Source organism: Ambystoma mexicanum, chromosome 4q (assembly GCF_040938575.1).
Source record: "Ambystoma mexicanum isolate Mex_15411 chromosome 4q, UKY_AmexF1_1, whole genome shotgun sequence".
In the NCBI taxonomy this organism is placed as follows: Eukaryota; Metazoa; Chordata; class Amphibia; order Caudata; family Ambystomatidae; genus Ambystoma; species Ambystoma mexicanum.
This window is the reverse complement of record NC_090928.1, coordinates 635,016,508-635,041,344: the sequence shown is the minus strand read 5'-3', so window position 1 is coordinate 635,041,344 and position 24,837 is coordinate 635,016,508. Positions and strand designations below refer to the sequence as shown.

Below are 24,837 nucleotides of genomic sequence, written 5' to 3'. Positions count from 1 at the left end.
GAGGATGACAGTAAAAGGAGAGCATGCATAAAGCAGCCGATACATGGATGGCAATAGAAAACATCTCAAATCAATAGGGAACCCACTCTTGGACCTATTCAAGATGTTTCCTATTGACGCTTCTTAATTTGCTGAGTTTCCGGACATACAAGGATAGTGCCTGATGAGCAACCACCTAAAAGATCTCATTCATAATGGCCCACGTTTGATTTTCTCACAGTAGAACCTAACCATAAAGTTGTTATATAGGATCAAATGCCTGGCTCTCCTCATCGCCGACTGGTAGGCCTTTGGTGCTAAGAAGATGGCTTTCTGTCCTAAGGGGACCACAGGTTGTGGATGAGCCCCAGCATCTCACTACATCAAAGCAAGAATAAGTGTTGGAATTGTAATGGAATCCTCCTCAGAATGGACTCTGGCCTAACCCTGTCCCACCAGATCAAAAATGTATCCAAATCCTTTAACTACCACCGGCTTCTGAGATGCATCTTCCCCTTCCTCACCTACTCCAACAGACTGACAGGACATGTCCATTGTCATGTCCAGATTGGATTATGCGAATTCCATGTACTTGGTTGCACCGGCCTACCAACTCAACGAACTCCAAAGAGTCCAAAACACAGCTGCCAGACTCCTCCTTGCACTGGGACGAAGGGACCACATCTCGCCTGCTCTTTGCACCCTTCCTTGGCTCCCTATTGGACGAAGTGCCACGTTTAAAGTCCTATGGATCACCCACCAAGCAGTGCACAAGGCCGGCCCGGCATACCTTCAAGAGAAGATCATGTCCTATTGCCCAACACGCACCCTAAGGTCAAGCACGCCCTCCTACTAGTGATTCCACCCTCCAATTCAGTCAGATTTGGAGGGTAGGCCTACTCTACTTTGGCACCAACACTGTGGAACTCACTGCCTCCCCACACTCGATACAACCAGGACTACATAGCCTTCCGTAAAGCATTAAAAATGTGTCTTTACCCTAATCCATGAGAGAGACCGCAGAAGACCCCCAATCCCTACACCAATGGCAAGATCTCAGATAGAACGCCATTTTCCCAAAAACAAAAATAGTCAGACCACAAATAAATAGAAACTATCAGGTCTCGGAAGCTGACTCAAGAGACTGGCTGACTCTGGGCTAGACAGCTGTGGGCATTACGCACCCGGGATAGACCAAAAAGGATCTAGCAGCCCCTATGTGCCATCTAGTAAATCTAGGCAGCTGCTTGCTGTATCTAATGACCATACGCTGCCCCCACCATCACTCTGAACCCAATTACCCACAATGCCAAACCCAAGACACAACCTTTACCTATTCGTATACTATGACCAGGCAAGCTCACTACCACACGACCACACATGCCCCACGTTCTTAGACCAAGAGGTGTCCGTCTGCATATATTAAGCTAGATGCCAACCGCTTTTCATACAAACCTAGCCGCAGACCCTGGGTAGCACCGCATTCCCAGAACGCAATAACTCCTCAGACAGCTAATGCAACTGGACCCACTCCCGTCAACTTTTACCCATTGAGGATGGAACATGTAAAGTCACTATTGCAGGCCCCTCACCAGCCAACTACGTCTGGCCCTGTTCATTGTTAACCTGTGTCAAGCCCTACCCATCTGGATATCAAATCAGCAGTCAGCAATGTGGTGTCATGATCTCTGCTTCCAAAAGGTCAGGGTTTTCCCAACTCCCTTGGAAGCAGATCGATAACCCAGAATCCGAGTGCCAACCAGTCCCAATTGGGACCTTTTGGACCCAGTCCTGGCGCCAGTGGCACCAGGCTCATAAATATGCCCAGTCCCAGCGCTGGAAGCGCCGGGCTCATAATGCTTGGGTGGACTTACCTGCAGCAGACCATGCTGCTTACTTGCCTGCCAGTTGAGCCTCTGATCCTCTTCTGTTTGGAACTACTTTTCCTGTTGGGTGGGGCAGGAGCCACTCCCTAGATTCAGAACACTGGAACTCTTCTGGAAAGCAGGAACTCTTTTCTTACCTAGGCGTGGCTGTGGAAGGAGACACCTAAGCACTACAGGAGGCTATTTAAACCACACCCGATGGATGAATCTTGCTTTGCGTTATTCTGCATCCTCTGCAGCAGAACGCTCATCGTGTCTTCTGCATCTGATCCTGGGCCTAAGGAAAAAGGCTTAGCATCCTGAATCCAGTCTTCAGCAACACCTATAAAGACAAGAAAGAACAGGTTAGCATTACGGTCTTCAGTGACAGCTCTTCACTTACCTGGTCCATCGGCTGTCACCAACGCCTCGCGGTGCATTCCGGCATCTGAAAGACAAAGGCTTACCTACTCTTCGTGCGCTCCGGAGGTCTTCACACTGCATTCCGGCATCTGAAAGACAAAAGCTTACCAACTCTTCGCATGCTCCGGAGGCCTTCGGCGCTGCATCCCGCATCTGAAAGACAAAACAAGGTGCGTTTAAAGACATTGGGGAACTTTAATACTCACGTGCCATTACTCCTTTCCACATCTAACCCAGTGGGTATTCCGGCACCCTGCAGCCGCTCCGAACCTGTACCTGCAAAATAAAAAGACAGTTAAAGCGCATCGTGAAGCAGGCAACAAGCGCTTACTTACGTGCTTCCAGGCACTTCTATTCATCACACGGGCTCCATCTTCAACTCACTTCAGCCCGTCATCCGCCATCGCCGGAACCCTGCAAAACAAGAAACATCATTACTAAAGGCTTTAGAGACATTAGAGTTACTCGAAACTTACCGTTCGTGCAGTAAACGACGGACAGCAGTCCTCTGAAGTCAAGAGGCCTGCTCCCCTTATCCAGTGAAGAAACTGGTTACAGCACCCTGCCCCGAGGCAGATGGAGAGCACGGCGTTCACTTACCTAAGGTGAGAGCGTTAACCTTTGGGGTTCTACAGGAGAAGAGAAAGGGAAGAAGAGAGAGACATTCAATAACCCAGTTCCTTAATCCCATATTTTCTATCTGCAGACATCTTACCCTTCAAGTCAGACATACAGTGCACAGAGGTCCAGCCCAAAGAGCCAGCCGGGTGTTGCACATCACCTTTGAAGATACGGTATACGCCCAGTCAAGACCGGCGCCTCTACGGGAATCAGGTGAGCGTTACAGAACGCAAAGCCTACCACAAAACTCCCGTCCAGGCGCTATGGAAACCTCGGATACCGACCAGCTAGCCCAGTTACTTGGGGAACTAAGGGCAGAAGTGCATGCAGCCCGTCAGGAAACGAACTGATTATTTCCAAGGAGCGAACAGATGGTCTCGCTAGACAATTGCTACAGTCACAAGCCGGACAGACCCCGTTACCCGCATCTGGGGGAAATCTTCCTTCTACATCCTCTATGAATCCAGTGCAGATCAACCTATCTGGGAATGTACCTCTGGCTCCGCCCGAACGATTTTCTGGTGACCCAAAGAGGTTTGCAGTATTTATCAATCAGTGCCGGTTGCACTTCTTATGCCGGCCAGCAGCCTTTCCAACTGATCAAGCTAAAGTAGCTTTCGTGCTTTCATACCTTAGTGGCAATGCGGCAGACTGTTCGATCCCTCTAGTAAATCAAGATGATCCGGTCCTCCATGATTTTCAAGCTTTTCAGCTCAGTATGGAAAAACTGTTCGCAAGACATTCACAGGGGCAGGCCTTGGACAATGAGCTTCTTTCGTTGCGACAAGGTAATCAAGACCTTTTGGCTTATATTGCGTCTTTCAACAGACTGATAGTGGAAACTCAATGGCCTGAGGACAAAAGGATTACGCTGTTTTATAGAGGTCTACGTGGAGAGCTCAAAGATGTGTTAGCCCAAGTAGTGAATCCCCCACAAGATTGTTCGGACTATATAGACTTAGTCGTTCAAATAGATCACAGACTGCAGAACAGGAAGGCCGATCGTTCCAAGTTTGATGCTCGAGTATTTTCCAAACCACCAACTCCTTCCAAAGGAGTAGACTCCGGGGAACCCATGCAAATAGGGGGTCTGAAAGGTCCTCTAACACAAAAGGAGCGGGAAAGGAGAAAACAGTTGCAATTATGCCTCTATTGCGGAAACTCAGGGCACTTTCTTCGAGACTGTCCGGTGAAACCTGCCAAGAAGGCAGTAGGAGCTGCAGTAACCAAAGTTACAAACTCTGAGCAGGGAAACGACTTCGCCCGACAAGAATAGAGGTCCTCTTGCCGAGCGTGAAAACCAGTTCCGTGACCTCGCATTTCGTGATACCTATGGTCCTCATTAGCCCTGATAGTCCGGATCGATTACATGCAATTGAAGCTTACGTCGACAGCGGTGCCATCGGCAATTATGTGGATCATGAAATGGTTTTGAGGATGAATCTAACTCTTTGTCCCAAGGCTGTAAAGGATGTCATTACTACGGTGGATGGTACGGAGATAGCCTCCGGGCCAGTAACGCATACCACTCAAGAGGTGACGCTAGTAAGTCAGATGGACACCATGAGAAGATTGTGTTTGATGTGATCAAGGCCCCTCAGTTTCAGGTTATTCTAGGAATACCTTGGTTAGAGAAACACAATCCTCTGATCGATTGGCGAGCAAGAACGGTCCAGTTTCCAGAATGTGTCTCTACTTGTCACCCTCCACCTGGTGTTGCACTGGCAGCAATTTCTTCAGAGACTCCCCAGTTACCTCCCGAATACCTAGAATACCAAGATGTTTTCCGGAAGGATCAGGCTAACTCTCTACCTCCTCATAGGTCTTATGACTGCCAGATAGACCTGATACCTGGATCTACTCCTCCTTGTAGTAGAATTTATGCCCTCACCGAGCCTGAGAACCTTCACCTTCGACAATACCTGGATCAATACCTGGCAAATGGGTTTATTCGTCCTTCCAAGTCCCCTGCTTCTTCAGCTTTGTTCTTCGTTCCAAAAAAGGAAGGAGACCTTAGAACTTGTATAGATTATCGCTCCCTTAACCAGATCACCGTTAAGAATAGATATCCGTTACCTTTGATCCCTGAACTCCTGGACCAAGTCAGAAAAGCATGCATATATACAAAGCTGGATCTTAGAGGAGCTTACCACTTGGTACGAGTAAAAGAGGGCGATGAATGGAAGACGGCCTTCCGCACCAAGTATGGGCTATTTGAATATCAGGTCATGCCCTTCGGACTTTGCAATGCCCCGGCCGCCTTTCAATATTTTATGAACGATGTCCTCAGGGAGCTCATAGATGTGTGTGTTGTTGTTTACATTGACGACATCCTCGTTTATTCTTCATCGGAATCTGAACATCGGAAACACGTGAAAATGGTCCTCGAAAGATTGCGTCAACACAAACTTTTCGCTAAGTTGGAAAAATGTGTTTTCAACGTGACTGAAGTTGAATTCTTGGGATTCATATTATCACCTGGCGGAGTGCGTATGGATTCAAAGAAGGTCGATGCAGTTCTCAAATGGCCATCACCATCCTCCGTAAAAGGTGTGCAAAGCATGTTAGGCTTCGCTAACTTTTACCGCAGGTTTATCCCCGAATTCTCTCGAATAGTCCAGCCCATCACTGCCTTGTTAAAGAAAAACAAACGTTTTGAATGGTCTACCGAGGCGGAACAAGCTTTCCAGGATTTGAAGACTAAATTTATCTCTGCACCAATCTTAAAACACCCTCGCCCCGAACTCCCCTACATCGTGGAAACTGATGCTTCAAGCCTTGCCATGGGGGCAGTTCTATCACAAAAGGACCCGGTAACCAATCAGTTGCATCCCGTGGCATTTTGGTCCCGCAAATTCTCGCCTCCTGAAATCAATTACACGATTACTGACAAGGAGCTTCTGGCTATCAAGTCTGCCTTTAAGGCTTGGCGGCATTATCTGCTGGGGGCCCGACACACCGTTACTGTGATTACGGATCACCGAAACCTGCAATATTTGAAAACCGCAAAAGCCCAATCCTCTAGACAACTCTGTTGGGCATTATTCTTTGCCGAGTTTGACTTCATAATTACCTATCGACCTGGTACAAAAAACGGTAAAGCTGATGCCCTTTCTCGGATGGGAGTGGAAGAACACTTGATCAACCCTAAACCTGTACCAATCATTCCCGAACAAAGAATTCTGGGTGTAATCGCCACACAATCCATAGAGGAAGTTGAGGATAAAGCCAGGCAACTTGTAACTCCAGCAGACATACAGAATTGGCATCTGCAGGGAAAGGACTTTGCAGTAAAGGACAACTTATTGTATTTCCAAGAACGATTATACCTGCCCAGCACAGATTTACAGAAAAAAGTAATCTCCTGTTATCACGATTCTTTAATGGAAGGACATCCCGGTATGGCCAAGACCTCAGAAAAGATCAAGCGCTACTTCTGGTGGCCGTCTTGGAAAAAAGATATCAGAGACTTTATAATGTCCTGTGGAGTATGCGCCCAAAACAAGAGTCAAAAGGAAAGACCAGCAGGCCTCTTACGCCCTATTGACATCCCACCTCGCCCTTGGCATACGCTTTCTATGGACTTCATCACCGATCTACCTCCATGCTCCGGATACAATACGATTCTAGTAATCGTGGACTTATTCTCCAAGATGGCGCATTTCATTCCGCTCAAAGGCTTGCCAACAGCAGCAACTCTGGCCCGAGAATTTCTCGAAAACATCGTTCGACTGCACGGTTTTCCTTCGGTTCTAATTTCGGATCGAGGTAGTCAATTTATTTCTCATTTTTGGCGAAGTTGCTGTCGGTCGGCTCAAATTGATGTGAGACTATCGACCAGTCACCACCCTCAGACCGACGGACAAACCGAGAGGACCAATCAAACTCTGGAACAGTATTTACGCTGCATGCTGCAACAAACTGAAAAAACTTGGAAAGACATCCTTTGGATAGCCGAATATGCCTACAATAACTCTGTCCATTCGGGAACTGGGAAAACCCCGTTTTTTCTTTTGTACGGCAGTCACCCTCGAACCTCGGAATTGGATCCCCTCCAAGATCTTGAAACACCAGCAGTAGACTACCTGCATTCTACAATCACCCAAGCCTTTAAGGAAGCTGTTTCTCACCTTCAAAGGGCTAAAGAACAATACAAGAAAGGAGCAGATCAACATCGGAAGGAAGCCCCTCAATATCAAGTAGGGGATCAAGTCTGGTTATCCACCAAATATCTACCTCTAAAAGGGCCACGCACATTCAACCCAAGATACCTTGGTCCCTATTCCATCACTACCATAGTAAACCCAGTAGCGGTCAAGTTGGACTTGCCCCCGCACATGAAAATACATCCGGTCTTCCACGTCTCTCTATTAAAACCCGTGCAACCTCAAACCCGACTAACTAAATCTCCAAAACCTATCCTAGTTGATGGAGAACTCGAGTTTGAAGTCAAAAGCATTCTGGACTCCAAGATCTCCAAATCTAAACTATTTTACCTAATTGACTGGAAAGGCTACGGCCCCCAAGAGAGATCCTGGGAACCTGCTGAATATGTCCACGCTCCTCGCCTAATCAAAAGATTTCACCGAACATTTCCTGACAAGCCAAAACCCCCGGAGGAGCCCGGTTTGGGAGGGGCCTTGAGGGGGGGTACTGTCATGATCTCTGCTTCCAAAAGGTCAGGGTTTTCCCAACTCCCTTGGAAGCAGATCGATAACCCAGGTTCCGAGTGCCAACCAGTCCCAATTGGGACCTTTTGGACCCAGTCCTGGCGCCAGTGGCACCAGGCTCATAAATATGCCCAGTCCCAGCGCTGGAAGCGCCGGGCTCATCATGCTTGGGTGGAGTTACCTGCAGCAGACCATGCTGCTTACTTGCCTGCCAGTTGAGCCTCTGATCCACTTCTGTTTGGAACTACTTTTCCTGTTGGGTGGGGCAGGAGCCACTCCCTAGATTCAGAACACTGGAACTCTTCTGGAAAGCAGGAACTCTTTTCTTACCTAGGCGTGGCTGTGGAAGGAGACACCTAAGCACTACAGGAGGCTATTTAAACCACACCCGATGGATGAATCTTGCTTTGCGTTATTCTGCATCCTCTGCAGCAGAACGCTCATCGTGTCTTCTGCATCTGATCCTGGGCCTAAGGAAAAAGGCTTAGCATCCTGAATCCAGTCTTCAGCAACACCTATAAAGACAAGAAAGAACAGGTTAGCATTACGGTCTTCAGTGACAGCTCTTCACTTACCTGGTCCATCGGCTGTCACCAACGCCTCGCGGTGCATTCCGGCATCTGAAAGACAAAGGCTTACCTACTCTTCGTGCGCTCCGGAGGTCTTCACACTGCATTCCGGCATCTGAAAGACAAAAGCTTACCAACTCTTCGCATGCTCCGGAGGCCTTCGGCGCTGCATCCCGCATCTGAAAGACAAAACAAGGTGCGTTTAAAGACATTGGGGAACTTTAATACTCACGTGCCATTACTCCTTTCCAAATCTAACCCAGTGGGTATTCCGGCACCCTGCAGCCGCTCCGAACCTGTACCTGCAAAATAAAAAGACAGTTAAAGCGCATCGTGAAGCAGGCAACAAGCGCTTACTTACGTGCTTCCAGGCACTTCTATTCATCACACGGGCTCCATCTTCAACTCACTTCAGCCCGTCATCCGCCATCGCCGGAACCCTGCAAAACAAGAAACATCATTACTAAAGGCTTTAGAGACATTAGAGTTACTCGAAACTTACCGTTCGTGCAGTAAACGACGGACAGCAGTCCTCTGAAGTCAAGAGGCCTGCTCCCCTTATCCAGTGAAGAAACTGGTTACAGCACCCTGCCCCGAGGCAGATGGAGAGCACGGCGTTCACTTACCTAAGGTGAGAGCGTTAACCTTTGGGGTTCTACAGGAGAAGAGAAAGGGAAGAAGAGAGAGACATTCAATAACCCAGTTCCTTAATCCCATATTTTCTATCTGCAGACATCTTACCCTTCAAGTCAGACATACAGTGCACAGAGGTCCAGCCCAAAGAGCCAGCCGTGTGTTGCACATCACCTTTGAAGATACGGTATACGCCCAGTCAAGACCGGGGCCTCTACGGGAATCAGGTGAGCGTTACATGTGGAGCCCCAGAGCACCAGTGGTTTAAACATTATGATTGGGTCATATTATGCCACTGATCAGGCACCCAAGATGGTATTTGATCAAATGAAGCAACCCTGGCCTGCCAAGGAACAAAGCCAAGAACTCCTGCACTGGAGGCACAATAACGACTAGACTTGGTTGACCCTCCTGATAACCATGCAATAACCACAAACATGTCAGGAACTACACAGCCCCCACCATAAACTATGAGCAGGGACCCAGAAAATGGGCCCTCTGACCCCCACAACATAGCCGGAGAATCATGCGACACCCACAAACATGTCAGGAACTACCCAGCCCACTGCCATTAACTATGGACCAGGGACCCTGAAAATGGGCCCTCTAACACCTACAACAGAGCCTCTAGAGAAATGGACCATCCAACCAGTCTCACACAACATAATCTGCACCAGCCAGATTATCCCTCTTGGAAATCCACTGCTGCGAACCACCAGGACAGACACAGCCTGCCATCGAGCCCTAAACGTAACCAAGAACGGGGCGCCTACAGGCAACCACAGACACTCATTCCTACCACTATGCTCACTCTCCTCTTTACACCAACAAACAATAGAACACAGCTAAACCTCTCAATCAATTTCGGCATAGCTGCACATATAAATACACCACTCCCTAAAACACCTCAACAGTTTATTAGAACGCAGCTATACACCAATGAATAAATCGGCCTAGCTGCACATAATCTCCTACACAGGCCCCACGGCAGCCAGAATGAGGACTGGGAAAAAATTCTGCCTTGCTGCCCACATTACACTGACCTCTCACAATCACTGCACCGCACCTAGCATTAGAATGCAGCTGACATCTGGCTGCACACATACCAAGTGCACCCAAGCGCTATATGCTACCCTATTCTCTCCACTGACCTGGACCACGGTTCCCAAGGGAACTCAACCCACATCGCTTTGAGATCATACGAATGGTACATAAGGCGCTATACAAATGCTCCATAACATAACATACGCAAAGATATACCGGCAGACCTCATCCGGTACAGGAGCAGGCATAAAGTTAAGCACATCCTAAGGCTTCACCGTTCATTTCAGTGCAAAGGGGGGTGCAAACAAAGATAACAAATTTGAATAATTTTGTTTAGGAAAAGAAATCTCTACATTTGTAAATTGTGTGAAAATTAATGTTTTCATGGTTTTTATGATCTCTGTGTCATCATGTCTGAAGACGGCAACCAGTGTAAATATAGAATGTTTAAATTTGCCTAGTTTTGTGGAATTTGAAGAGATAATGTCAAGAGAAAAAATAAATGTTGTTAGTGATTTTTTGGACAATGGGGACAATGAACTAGACCCCACAACAAATGCACATGGTTTCGCAAAAGGTAACATACGGTATAGCCATATGAGGAAGGTGGGGACAGAGAGAGATCCGTAGGATATTTCTATATCTGCTCTCTCATCCCCATGCTTCTGGCATCCCTATGGTGTTTACCCCTAGTTAGGTAGAGGTAGCAGATGCCCCATTTCTAGTGCATCTAGCCCTGTGCAGGGTCCAAGGACAGTTTAAAAGGCAGTCTATTACGCCATCAATTGTACCAATCAATGAAGACTGTTCAGTTGCCGAGCATAAAGAGCAGAGAATCATACAATGTGTTCAAAGAGCCCAATTGACTTTGGAAGGGGCTATTTTTTCTAACAATCGATGGAAGCAGGGGTGAAGCGTTGCAGAGCTTGTGGAATGAAGGGATTCTCAGAAGAAGGGGTGGCACGAATACATCCATATGTGAAGAAATTACCTGCAGCATCTGACATGCCTCAAAGAGCCAGAAAAACCTGTTACGATACAGACACGTACCCATTTGCATCTGTGTTTTAAGGGCGATGGCACCGTGCCCGTGGGCACAAATGGGAACTGCAGCTGCATGCTTCGCATCGTCGATCTGGCTTGAGGTACGGCTGCTCTCCTAGATAACTTCTGGAACAATGCCCGAAGGTACATCTGTGCCCCTTTTATCATCTTATATGGGCAAACCAATGACTATGATCAATAACGAAAATCGGGAACAATTGCAACAAAGAAGATGATCCAATAATCTTAATCTTTCAGCAGCATCATCCAAAGCTTTAATGGACATTTCCAATCAAGTTCGACTGTTCAGCCACACAGTTTCTTTGCGTCCTTTCTGGCACCTGGCATCCAATCAGCGGCAAATGCGAAATGGCTCCAGGTGACCAGGTACAAACTTTTCCTATTCGTCAATGCATCGAAGTCAGCGTTTAGTGCCACTAAGGAAGAGTTGTGAGCACTGAGGCTAAGGACTTTGCAGAAGCAGTAAATACTCAACCTCCTAACAGCAATGGAGGGCAGAGTGTGTGAAAGAATTGGATTGGGAGTATGTGCTGTACATTTGTGCCTCCCAACAAAAAAGAGAATGGTACTTTGAGTTTATGCAAGGCAGAGATAGTCTGTGTCAGAGTGATCATGGAAAACGAGGCAGGAATTACTAATGAGTCATGGTTAGACTGTTTTCTTGGGTGAGCCTTGCTGTGACGTTCTTGTGACCCATTATTGACTTTTTCTTTTTTGTTCGTGTCAAATGCTCTTACTATCTGTTTCATCCCAGGTACCGAAAGAGGCTTTCATTATGGCTATGACCCTATCCAAGTCTAGAATAACTACCACATCATCCCAAACGGGTACTTAAACTGAAGGTCTCTTGTGTCCTCCACCACATTTGCATGATTGTGTGGTGCAGAGGGTCGATCACGGACATGGTTTGCGGACGAGTTGGGTTCGTTCGGCAGAGGACTATGCCCAAATTGGGACCGGTGTGAGGGATGGTTGTAGGGTTGTTCCCCAAGAAGATGATTATGATTTGTTAAAGTATTAACTAAAGGGGGGGAATATCGGAGTGGTCAGAAAAAGGTCCTCACGAGCAAGGACGGGGGGGTTTATGTTGTGTGCGCCATATTGATGACTGGGGGCAAGGTATACTGAGAGCGATATTGCAACTTCATATGGATCCAGTGTAGTTCGTTATGGATGGGATGCGTTGCGTTACTGTAGTGTTACTTTTTGTTCAGAACTGATACATATTAGTTTACACGTGCATAGAAGGATACAATGTTAAAACCACCAAATGAAACCAACACAATTCACACATGGGGTGCTCTGAAGTACGTGAAAACAGAGACGGGGAAGGTTTTTAATGTGCATGCAAGAAGAGGGCTGGTGTTACGCTCACCTGGTATCCACAGGGACGCCCGTATGCCCGGTTGCCAGAATCACCCGGGACGTGCCCAATTCGGGGTGATGTCTTCTATGGCAGGTGGGCCTGAAAATATAGGAGGACTGGACTTAGGAACTGATTTCGTTTCCTCCCACCAGCCCCTTGGACTCGACCTGATGGCCCCCTCCTCACCTTGTTATGATTTGTGCATGCTCTCTGTCCTGCTTTCTGCGCAGGGGTGCATAGTTTTCTGCGGGTTGAAGCGACTGAGTTAACTTCACTGTTGCCAACCATTCAAGTGTCTTTAAGGAGGTAAGTCCGATTATAGCAGTCTCTAAACGCCTTTGCTTTTCTTCCTTGCTATTAATGTCTTTCCTTGTTTGTTTTCCCCCTTAGGTGTACGGAGGTTCGATGGTTGCGCCGCTTGGATCAGGCTCTTGTCGGGATTATGGACGTGGGAGCGTATGATGGATGGTAGGTTAAGCGTGAAGTGCGGCGCGCTAATGTCTTTTTGGGCTAACCTGTCGTCTTTATTCCTTTTCAGGTCGCAATGGTCTTTCTGGCCGTGCGAAGATTTCCGGAGCGGAACCGGCCAAGAAATGCCCAGCCAGGTGAGGACTTTATGGTTACTGCTGTGAATGCCGTGAGTAACCGGTTTAAAGTTGTCCTTCTTTCTCTCTCCCTCCAGGTGCATTTGTTCCGGTGCGTGCATGATGTCCTGAAGATGCTGCCAATTAGATGGAAGACCGCGAGCAGCAGTAATTGACGGATGGAAAGGTGCAGGTAAGCCGAGACTGCTAATGATGTTCTTTGTCTCCTCTGCAGGTCCACTATTTCAGGATCGCCAGGTGCTGGTCTCCGAACACGATGAGCGTCACGCTTCTTGCTGCAGAATAACGCGAAGCACGTTCTGTCGCTTGTGTGTGGTTTATATAGCCCCCATGTAAAGTAGTCCAAGTAAAGCAGTCCGGACTACCACACCTTAAAACACTGCACCGCATAGTGTGGTTCTTAGGAACTAGACTGTGTGGGTGCCTCCATGTTGGCTGCAGGCCTTCACAGAAAAAAGTAGTCCCTTCAAGTAAAAGTCCCAATCTGAACATGAGCCTGGCGCCAAAGGCGCCAGGACTGACTCCAGGAGAGTCTGTGATTATAATGTAAGGCCCTTGGGGCCCCAAGTGAACCCCGAGTCCTAACCCTACCTGGCATGTGACCATGCCAGTGGGGTTCTGGGTCACGGGTCGTGACAGCTGGTCAGAGAACCCACTGCAAAGAAAATATAACTTATTAGACATGCATGCACACAGACAATAACATAGGGAATTTGTGAATCTAAATATAGTGGGCATTTTAAACATGGATTAAAACACGGCAGTCAGGGCTGTTTGCCAAGTGAACTTTGCCTTTTGAGAAACAGATTCTGCAGGATTTCAGACATCAGAGGAAGGGTAAATAAGTAACTTCAACCTCTGGGGGTCAGCTCAAGCAGCTGGCTATGGGGTTTATGGTCTGATAAGTATTGTAGACAGCAGATGTAATTTTCTGAATGCATGGGAGCTTGACCAAAGGGGTTTTGCCATTTGCATTTGGCCAGCAGTAAAACATGGGGCGAGCCATTGACTAAGGCTAATGTAACTGAAACCCAAGAGTTTCAATTGTATTTTCAGATGTGTGGTGGACAATGAAGTTCTATTATGTTATTGGGCATTTGTAAAGCGCCTTTTACCATTGGTATGATTCCAAAGCACTGTGTGTTGAATGCCTTCTGGGACTGTAGTTTAGGTCACTGGGGTGAGTAGTGCAGTAAAGTGCTTGGGCGCAGTTATTTAGATTAGAATGTTCAGAATGAACTAATGACCTGGGGAATGAGATAGTTCTCACTAATTCAAAGAGAACTTATTTACCCAGCCTTCTTCATATCGCTTGAAATATTTATGCAAACCATGTGCAATTAAAAGTTAAGGTTAAAAGGACTTCCGCAAATTAATTAAAGTTACTCACTGTAATGATTAGAGTACTCATAGCCCATAGTCCCCTTTCCTCCATCCTTGTGGGTGTCCCCCAATATGGGGACGGTACCAGAACCTTTGGCAGCCAAAAACTGAGCTTCCCCGTTAAATTTAGTAAAGTGTGCAGGGGCTCGGCCTCGGGCGTGGGAATGCCCCGCGGAGGCCCCGCTATCTGGTGCCTCACCCAAGTCCCCTTTGAGCACATCAGACGATTAGATACCTGGCTACGCTTATTACATATTAGCCATTGGCATACTAGCGGGGGAAGGTGGGTGGGACGTACGGAGAAAAGGGGAATATGGACTACGAGTACTCTAGTCACTACAGTGAGTAACTTTGATTACTCATACGTCCCACCCCTTTCCTCCATCCTTGTGGGTGATTCCACCAAACAAGAACATAGGGTGGAGCGGTTATAACCTGCCTCATTTCTAGGAAAAAGCAAAAGGTCCTTCAGAACCGCCTGACCAAACTCTGCATCGTGCCTGGAGCTGGTGTCCAGTGAGTAGTGTTTACAGAAGGCCGACGGAGTGGCCCAAGTAGCTGCCTTGCTGATGACATCCCAAGAAGCATGTCCCTGAAACACGACGGCCGTGGCCTTGGCTCTAACTGCATGGGCACAAATCCCCTCAGGAACAGGTCTGCCCATGGCTGTGTACGCCTCTGAAACAGCCTGAACAACGGGCAATGGAAGCCTGAGAGCTGGGGGAGGAGCCCCCAAAAGTAACTAATAATGCCTTGGACTTCCTGAAGGGATTCGTCCAAAAGAGATCAAACTTGAGGACCCTCTTGAGGTCCAAGGAATGCAGGGCCTTCTCTGCCTCTGACTGCGAGTTCCGGAAGAACACCGGTAGGCAGATCTCTTTATTCAGATGAAAAGGAGAGACCACCTTGGGCAAGGATTTTGGGTTAGTGCGCAAGAAGACCTTGTCGTTGGGAAAATAGTGATGGGCTCGCACAAGGCCAATGCCCGCAGCTCACTAAACCTGCATGCAGAGTTGAGAGCCACCAGTAAAACTGTCTTCAGTGTCACCCAGCGGATGCCCACAGAGACCATCGCCTCGAAAAGGCTTGCCCTGCAAAGCTGCAATAACCACATTGAGGTCCCAGACCGGGTGCAGCCTATGCTCTGGCAGAAAAAGCCTAGACCACCCCTTAAGGTGGGCCTTAGCCACCGGGTTGGCTGCAGAAGCATGCTATGGGGAATTCTTGTAAGCCCCAATGGCCACCAAATAAGTGCGCCTAGTATCCACCTGAACTCCAGAACGAGCCAGGTGTGGTGGTCGGGCCCCAAAACACTAAAGACAGGGTGCATGGGGGTCCGTGCCCGGGAACAAGCGGTCGCATGAGGCACATCTCGTGAATCCTCCTGTGGCCAACATGCGCTGGGGGAGGAGAGGCACTGAAGGGAAGTTAAATAAGATTGAAAAAACAAAACTAGGGGTAAGCGGAAAGCTAAAAGAAGTCTGTGCTAGCTGCCAGGTCCGGCACCGTCCGTGCGGAAAAAAGGACTGGGGTGAGGCACCAGATGCCGGGGTCTCGCGTGCTATACTAAATTTGAAAGGGGAAGCTCAATCTTTCACTGCCAAAGTTTCCGCTGCCGTACCCATGTTCGGGGACGCTCACAAGGATGGAGGAAAGGGGACAGGACCTATGAGTGTTACTAGTAATGAATTATGTTTGCATACAAATGTCTAACTGGATGATGATGATGTCATGACCTACCACGGACAAATCCTAAAAGGTGGTGTGTTCCACACATGAGCTGAAGATGGTAGTTAAGATGACAGCTGCCAATGAGATAGTAGGAATTGGGTAAAGATGGGATTTCTTTGAAGATGTTTTTCTCCAATCACATGTGAGGGGTGTATTGTAGTAAAGTATCTGGAAGTGTTTCAACTATTGCAAAAATGTATATTTGTCAAAGCGAGTAGAGTGCTCGCTTTGACATCCGTGCAGAGCCTGCTAACGCAGGTTCGAATCCCGGCGGGGCCAAACTCAGCCTTTCATCCTTCCGAGGTCAATAAAGGAGCACCACACACCGTAGGTAATAATAAGCAGCGCTCAGATACCTGAGGGTTCATAGCGCTATATAAATGCCAAATTATTATTATTATTATATAAGGTGTCAACTGACATGGTTTGTTGAGACTTGGGTTAGTTTGGTTCTGCAGCACAATCTAACTGCTCCCTGAATGATTGTACAATAAACTTGCTTTACGTACAAAATATGCACTTGTTCCTCAGATGGTGGGCCTACTTAGGTTAAGGCGATTAAAGGGGCCCGCCCCCACGGAAACTACAGCTTACCACCAATAGAATCCAGAACCTCTGGAAATTGAGTTCCTGGAATGAAGGAAGCCACATGGCCTCCCACTTGTGTATCACCCCATCGGTTTTTGGACTTATCAGATGTAGAGGGAGGCTACAAACCCTTTAATTGTGCTTGAGGCTGTAAGGAAGAGGAGACCACACTCCTGTGCTTGTTTGGTAGCCCAAATATAACCTGTTATTCTCAGTGGATGAGGAATGAACTTTGGTACAGGTCCTAGAAATAAGGGACTACAACTAAGAAAAAAGTGAGTTCTCCGACATCTAAGGCCTCACCTGAAGCATTACAAAAAGCTATGTCCCATTGAAAGGAAGGCAACAGACACTTATCCTGAACTTCTGGTAGAAGTATGGTGCGCTCTACACAAGAGCCTGATGCTAATTACAAAACCAGATTTACACTGTTGGCAGCAATGTCCACATGTCCCACTTCATTCTTTAGGATGTCGAAGGAGGCTACCTTAGCTCCACCAATTTCCAACAGAAATTAGTCTCATGTCCGATGGCAAAGAGTCTGCAAAATCAGTGATTTCCTGTAACCATTTGAGATTGCATGCAGCCAGTACAGAGTCTGCATTTGCCTGCCTTAGGTCCAGAGAGGTATTGAGTTTTGATTTGTTTACCTACCCAGAAGACTTTGGACCTTCACATAGACCTCAGGCTACGCTAGAAGATGTGAGGGAGGAGGACCAGGATTGTGCTAGTGCAGCAGCTTCTATTGCCAAATGAGTAGGAGGATTACTGCTAAAATAACTTCTTCAGCCGGAGCTTGTCACCTAAGCACTTGTTTGGTGGTGCTACTTTGCATGAAAAGTTAATATGCTGTTGTCTCCTGAATGGCAAAATAGCGAGTGGAAGATAAGAGGATGGGTAAGCAGGAAATATATGCAACAAACCGATAGAGGAAGGGATGCAGCCGGGGAAAATGTTTCGTGATAACATGGGTGTGTGTCCGTTCTGTTAGGTGGGCCATGGTTCAGCAAAATGGAGGAGGCGAATATGTCCCCAAGTGTTGTGATTACTGGGTTGTGTTTCCAAGAAAAACTGAGCGTTGTAAGTTCATACACAATGTAATGTTGAATGCATGAGAGGCTGGTGAGTGTGCTCGGGCAATCCTGGCAGTTTGGTGGCTTATTTGCCTGGGCTTCTCTACATTTGGTACCCCCCAGGTAAAACTCAAGAATTTTTATTCTGTGACTGCCAAGCCTAAAACAATAGGATCTCCCTAGCTTTTAGCTTCTTTTATAATTTCTGTTCTTTTGTGCTTAGATGAGGACTGCTGAAAGCATCTCAATCTCTGCAGTTGCAGACCCTAGTTCCCCTAGGTCCAGGAATTCCATGATCCCCGGTTGATGTTAATGGAAGGCTTTGATAATGGATGAGGTGGTATCCTCATCCCCAAACCGCTACCCATATTCTAAGTTGAAGCGGGATCTGCAATCCCTAAAGCAGCCATCGGTAGAGGCAGAAATGGTTGAACCAGGGCCAACATCGTCTACACTAGTATCACTGGTTGAGTGTTTGTCATCTGGTCCGGTGTTTGACGAGGACCCTGAGGCATGACCTCTGATTTCTCGGAAAAACTCTGCACCACCAAAGCAATCAAAGATGAAATGTGGGACAAAGTTGGAGTGTAAATTGGCGGCTGTTCGCGTAGGCCATAGAGTATGGAGTCAAGGGGAGGCAGAAAAGACCTGCGCTTTGTATAGTCCATTCAATGAAGCTGCTGCCTCCTCCACCCTCTAATCCGCACCATACAAACCTGCAGGCACACTCACATTTATGCCCACACACACCCAAGCACAAACACATGTGCACACACAGCTACAAGACACTTAACTAGTCTTATAAACACACACGCACCACCATTGCATTATTTCTTTCTTCAGGCAACAAAGGTGCAGGTGCACAGCTGCAGCACCAGGACCCAGGTTAAAGAAAGGATCCAATCCAGACACACAGTACCAAGCTACCAAACTATTGAGCAACATGGTTGCTCAGCATCATTCAACAAGTGTGTTGCAAAGTCGCACATGTCAGTGTGTGTGCAGTTTGTCATACAAAACATCAGGGACAGAGTGAAGTGGCAGCCTTGCAGGAGCCAAGGAGAGTCAACCGGTCTCCACAGAGGAGCCAGAGTGGGGGTGAGAAACCAACCCCCGGGTGGGCCTCCTCGTTCTGCCACTAAGGGTGTGGCAGCGCATGCGCCCTGGTAGAATTCTTTCCAATCTCAATAATATTGCTGCTCTGATCAAGTCCCTGAAGGATGAATGTCCCATTAGTATGGAGCAATGGGCACAGGATGTAGGAGTAAAAAGAATAAGGGTGTGATAAAGAAGTTTAGTACAGTCGAAGGAGCAGATACAGCAGTGATTTTGTATCTGGTGTCTACATAGCCAGATGTGATAAATAGGAGGGAAAGGGTGGATATCATAGTTAATTTGCAGGAAGAGGGGATAGAGGAAGTCAGTTTAAGAAAGGCAGCTGAAGGTAAAGTATAATTTACAGGGATTCACAGTGAAAGTGAGATTGCATGAATATTACTGGAGAGAAGTGAAAAGGAAAGATCTGAGAGGAGAGGGTCTGTGAAAACACATCACTCAAACAAGAATTGATTGGTTATGAAACCCAAAAGAGCAAATCAAAGACTCTTAATAGACATGTGTAGTGAGTAAAAGGTGCGGAAAACTATCTTTGCAAGACCCCATCAGGAGGAGAATATTTAGCGAAAAAATAGTGGGAAAAAAAACATGGGATAGCAGTAGGAGCAGAAAGCAACACAGGATTAGAGGTTAGTGTAGAGGAGAAGCCAATTACCTCTACCTGAAGTCCCGCCCCTATTTCGCCTATATGTTGGCAGCCAGAGATTGCGACATGTGCAATACCAGTAAGAGTGCAAATACCACGAAAAATCATTGAAACAAGGTATCCATTGAGAAAACCCTATATGTATCCACGAAGAAGTGATGATCTTCTGAAGGAGGTTCCAGGAGAAGTGTGAAAATTAATGAAAGAAAGAAATGGTGACGTCACATGAAGTAGAAGTGATGCACACAGAAGAGATATAAATGAAGTAAGGATATAGACCCTATAGAACCTGATGGTGAAGTAAGGAAGTATGTAACATTTCGCCCCCGAGATGAAGATTACATGTGCGGAGAGGCACAGAAGAAAATGCAAAACCATTTTACAATTGTACAGACGCAGTAACGCAAGTAGACGAAGTATCATAAGGCTGGCTATGTAGTGAATACATTGCGGTGATGCGCCAATGTATATACATAGGAATATATAGAATCTGGATGTTCCACAACGCACTTTAGCAAACTTGGACCCCGTGAATGGAAGAATTGGAAGTGTGGAGCAGCAGAATAATAGCTGACGCCGAAGGAAGATTTGAGAAAGACTTGTCTGGCCCAGTGTCAAGAGTCGGGGCTGTCGAGAGCCTTGTCATGTACTCGAGAAGATACAAAAATGTGAGTAGCAAGCCCAGCTCCTGTTTGAGGTGTAATGAAAACCAATCGAGAATGCCACGATTTCTTCATTTAATTGTATTAAAATACAACAAAGAGCTAAAAAATGTGGTCTCCAGTCACATGATCGGATGAGAATAGACTTTGGGTCGAGCTACATCGAGACCAGAAGATAAGACCATACTTCACTCCCTTTTATTGTCAGGCGCAGTGATCCTCTGCAAGGCCAAGTTCAAAGGGTTTAATTGAATGGCAGACCACAGGAGTGATGATGGATGTTGGGCTAATTGGCTGGGGAGGCATGACCAGGTCAAACCCCCCCCCACCCAACCCCAGCACCTGGGGTCCCAGATGTGTGCTGCTAGAGCGTGGAAACTTCTTGAAGAGTACAAGCGTGCCAACCAATTATAGAGGGCCACGTATTAAGAAGCCCTATAGCTTGATAAGCCAATAGTAAATTGTATATTTTCATGACACAGCAGATGACTTGCACTTGGGTTGGGCCTAGTTGCCCACCTGACCTTAGAGATCTAATCAGGTCTCTGTAGCCCACAGAAAGTATATGTAGATGTTCCCCATTGACCAACTATAATCTAGAGTAGGCTTTCTTATTTAGCCACGTATCCTGATATCACTCATGACCAATATTTAGTATAAAAGCAATGTTTTTTATGAATTATATTATGTCAAGATAAGTCTGTGCAGCGTCCGTTGATGTCCGTTGTACTCCCTGTTTTAAAGACTTGTCATTAAAACAGCTTTACCTTTTGCCAACTTCTGGAGTTGGTCTGATTATTGATGTTTGAGTAAAATCTGCATCCCCTTCCATCTCAGATACTGTTACCTCGTCTTAAAGGACCCGTTCGGGTTCAGAAGTATGTGCAGAAAAAGAGCTATAGTGTTCAAAGTAATCTTAAGGCATAAAGTAAGGACTGGTTTTATTCATGAATGTTTCTAATTCCAGACAGAGTTCGGGAACAAGAAAATAAAAGTATGCATTCTTAACTGTTTTACTTCACACCTTCCGTTCTCTTGGCTTCAAACCAGTATGTTTATTCAATGATGTTTTACAAATTGCTAAATTTGGATTTCTGACTGTAAGCAGTACAAATGAGCTGTTTTTTCTAATGGAGGGACAGATCAGTAGAGTGTTGAATGCTTAATCTGTGCAGGTTGACAAAATGTCAAAATGTATCTTTTTGTTGCTAATGTTAATCATACATAGATATACTAGTACAAAGATAAGGTGAGTAGCCATGCTTTTAGTTAGCTATTTTTAATACACTTTCTCTTAGTTAAACTTCAACCTACCCCTTTACTTTGGTACATGCATAGTGGCTACCAAGTAAATATTTTTAAAAAATCATTCATAGATCCAAATATCAACATTAATTGTGTTACCCATCTGTAGAATGAAAAAACGTCACACACCCGTGCTGTGGGCCACCGTCGTTGACTATGTTTAGATGAGCCAGCTGCCTCTTAAAATGTAACTTGTAACTTGCATTGATTCTTAAAAACAGCATCTGGTGAATGAGAAAATAATCAATTTAATATCCTAAATAGGTAAAATATGCAGCACTTATCTAATACATTTGTTTTTCCTTTGATTTTCAGAGTAGAATACTTTGCAGATAGTAGTAGTACTATCTTAACAACAGTAAATGTGAATGAATGCATTTTATCTTCTTTCATGGTCATGAATTTAGCCATAATCATGTGTTCCAAGGGCCGTAATGGGCAGAGTCAATAGGCCAGACCCAGGTTAACATCCCGGTATGCTAATAGCAATGCAATTCCTTGAAACAACTGATCACGGCAAGCACGCAACACATGGTTTCGAAGAAATATTTATGCAACAGGGCCACCATGGAAATGGAAGAGAGGCTCCAAGCAGAGCCCCTCTTATATTTCCATGGCAGCCCGCCAGACTTGAGAGGAGCAGCACGGCCATGCCACAACCCCAACAAGTAAGTGGTGGGTGGTGCCTGTGAGGGATAAGGGTAAAGCATGGGGACGTCAGAGAGAGACAGGGAAGATGGCACAGCGGGCACAAGCAGATGTGAAATTGCTTGGAACGCAGGCGTATACCCTGAGGTTCAGCTTCAGTTCTAATCATTCATATTGGCTGTGGCACCTGCCCCGGGTGCCAATATCTCTATACCAGCTTAAGCTTCACTCAACATTCCACTCAAGAAATGCAGCTCCTAGGACCACACTCATGTACTTTTAAGGCTGACCTTCTATAGACTGACACTCTTAATCAGCACAATGAAGTAGTCTTGAAGTGACATGTATGACAGAAAACACAAAGTAAATCTGAGTGATTTACTAATCTATTCCTGCCACCTAGTTTAAATACAGACAATCGGATACAGCAACATTTACTGAAATTGTGATACGCATTTGCTCTTACATGGGGAGGTTCAATGAATGGCCACGCTGCACTGAGAAAATTATCTGCAGCAGGGCTGGATTAAGCTTCTGGGAGTCCAATTGTGCAATCATTAGGGTGATCCAGGCAATAGGGTGCAGCTCTGTAGGAAACATTAGCCAGCTGAGCTATCAGACTAGTTTTAGAACCAGTAGCTAGCATGCTGCACACTAACCCCTGCAGTAGACACCTTAACACGCAGCACTATATTATTTGGATCAGAATCTATAACTGCTGCGCCATCTCACCATCTCAACCCAAGTGATATTAAAGTATGCAGGCCTCCATGTTTTGTTTGGGCTGGAGGCTACTGTTTACCAGTGTTCTATGCAGTACTTTATAGAGGCACTGGAATAGTCCGATGAAATAGAATGTGTGATGTACATTTGAGCTGGCCTCTTGAGACTATTGCCAACAGGCAGTATTACTCTCCATTCTTGCACTTATTTTACCACCAATTAAAAGATGAAAGGACAGGTCAACCTTAGGGAACGGGATTTGTGAAAGTCTGCAATCTTCACACACATTGTAACGCCAAACAAAAAAGCAACCTAGTAGGGAATATGGTGGCACAGATGATAGGGTAAAGTCACAATTGACTGTCACATCTGCCTCTGCAGGGTTTTTGTATTTGTAATGAATGATGTCACCTCTACGTCATCTCTTTGGAACCAACTCCCAATCACTAGTCCACGTTTAAAGAGGCACACACAATAACAAATTGCCATAAGTGCCTCTGAAGATAGCAGTTCTTTGTATGGGAGCATGATTAAACATGGTGTGCTACAGATGTAACGAGGTGCTGCAAATAACCAAGTAAGCAGTCTCTCAGCACAAAAATCTGATAAATCATGGTTTGGCGGTCTCTGACAGCAGGTGACAGTGGTTAACACCTGGCTCTAAACCAAAGTCCAGGATAAACAAAGGAAGCTTTAAAGTTGGTTACTGAGTTTATACAGCTTTCGGTCTCTGTATGTGGGTGCACCAAGTGGACATTCCACAGGTCAACTCCACAGAGTTACAACTCATCCAGACCAGGACTTCGTGAATTGTCTTTGGCCTCAAGCACAGGGATCGTACCTCTCCAGCTCCGAAATCTCTGCACTGGCTCCCTTTGGCTGCAAGGATCAAATTCAAGAACCTTTGCATTGTCCACAAGGCATTCTGGGACCTGGGACCGTGCTACCTCCAACTTTCTCTTCCTAAACATCTTCTTTCTCGAGCTCTCCACTCATCCACCTCCAATTCTCTGAGGGTCAGATGCTTTTCCAAGCAGAGCATGGGGGACAGATCTCTTTCCTCGGCTGGGGCTTCCCTCTGGAACAGCCTCCCTGCCTCTCTCAAACTGGAGCAGAACCACCTCTGGTCCCGGAAGCATCTCAAGACCTTCCATTTCACTTCTGCTTTCTCTCTTCCTCTCCCCACTTAATGTCCCTGATAGCTCCGCACACTGGTCACCTGGCCACCCCTGAACTTTGGCCCAGGCTCCTGCATGTCCAGTTGCCCTTGCACTGCCTCCGGGCTCCCTCAGCACTTAAGTGTCTGTATATCTAACCCTACAGTCCCTTCTCTTTACATTTAAGAGCCACCCTCTGGCAGCACTTATTGAGTCACCTGCACTTCTCCTCACCCCCTTACGCCCCTTTGGCACTTCTCCCCTGCCCTCTTCCCTGTACCTGCGCCATTGCAATGACACAAGGCCTAATAAGATTGTTGTTTGTCATCCTTCTGTTTCTCCCTCCTTGTCTTGTCGCGCCTACAAAACACTTGTGTACAGGCGTGCTATAAATGACTTATATATCACTCGTGGCTATATCATATCAGTCGTGGCTGTATTTTAGGACATGCAAAGTGGTCAGCTGCCCGGTGTGCAGATACAATACTAATTTTTATTGCAGGAAAGGGTGTAGTATAGAGCTGGCACACACGTCTCACAAACAAATGTGTGACTGCATAAAAATAAAAAGCATATTTGTGAAATGTATCTTCATCAGGAGCCCTTTGCGACTATGGGTTCCTGATGCACATGAACCTTTAGCTCCATAGTTAATCCGGCCCTGATCTGTAGCATTTCAGAGTCAACAATAGGGACTGAAGTTCTGGTTAAGTTAAGCTCCCCCAAGGAAAATCAAGTCTTTTGATGTAAATAACTCTGGTGCCATTCAACTAAGCTTTCTGAGAAAAAGAACCCTGCAAACATTTTATACGGGAATCACAAGTACCAAAATGTGCATCTAATATTCACACTCCCAAGAAATGTGCACTTACTTACAGGAAAAAACGCTGGATTGATCTGTGGAAAACCTACATGAGACACTGGCCTATTGGTTTTGTGAAAATCCATCCAGCAGTTTCTACTTA

General features: G+C 46.4%; 1 protein-coding gene across 2 annotated transcripts in view; it reads right to left on the bottom strand.

Annotated features, from left to right (window-relative positions):
• The window catches only part of VPS54 (VPS54 subunit of GARP complex), a 2,536,401-nt gene that overhangs the window by 58,979 nt on the left and 2,452,585 nt on the right, over positions 1-24,837 (bottom strand). For both annotated transcript variants that reach the window (XM_069608186.1, XM_069608187.1), the window contains one exon: positions 21,474-21,568. In XM_069608186.1, the coding sequence (XP_069464287.1) occupies positions 21,474-21,568 (95 nt within the window). The remainder of the gene's footprint in view (positions 1-21,473; positions 21,569-24,837) is intronic.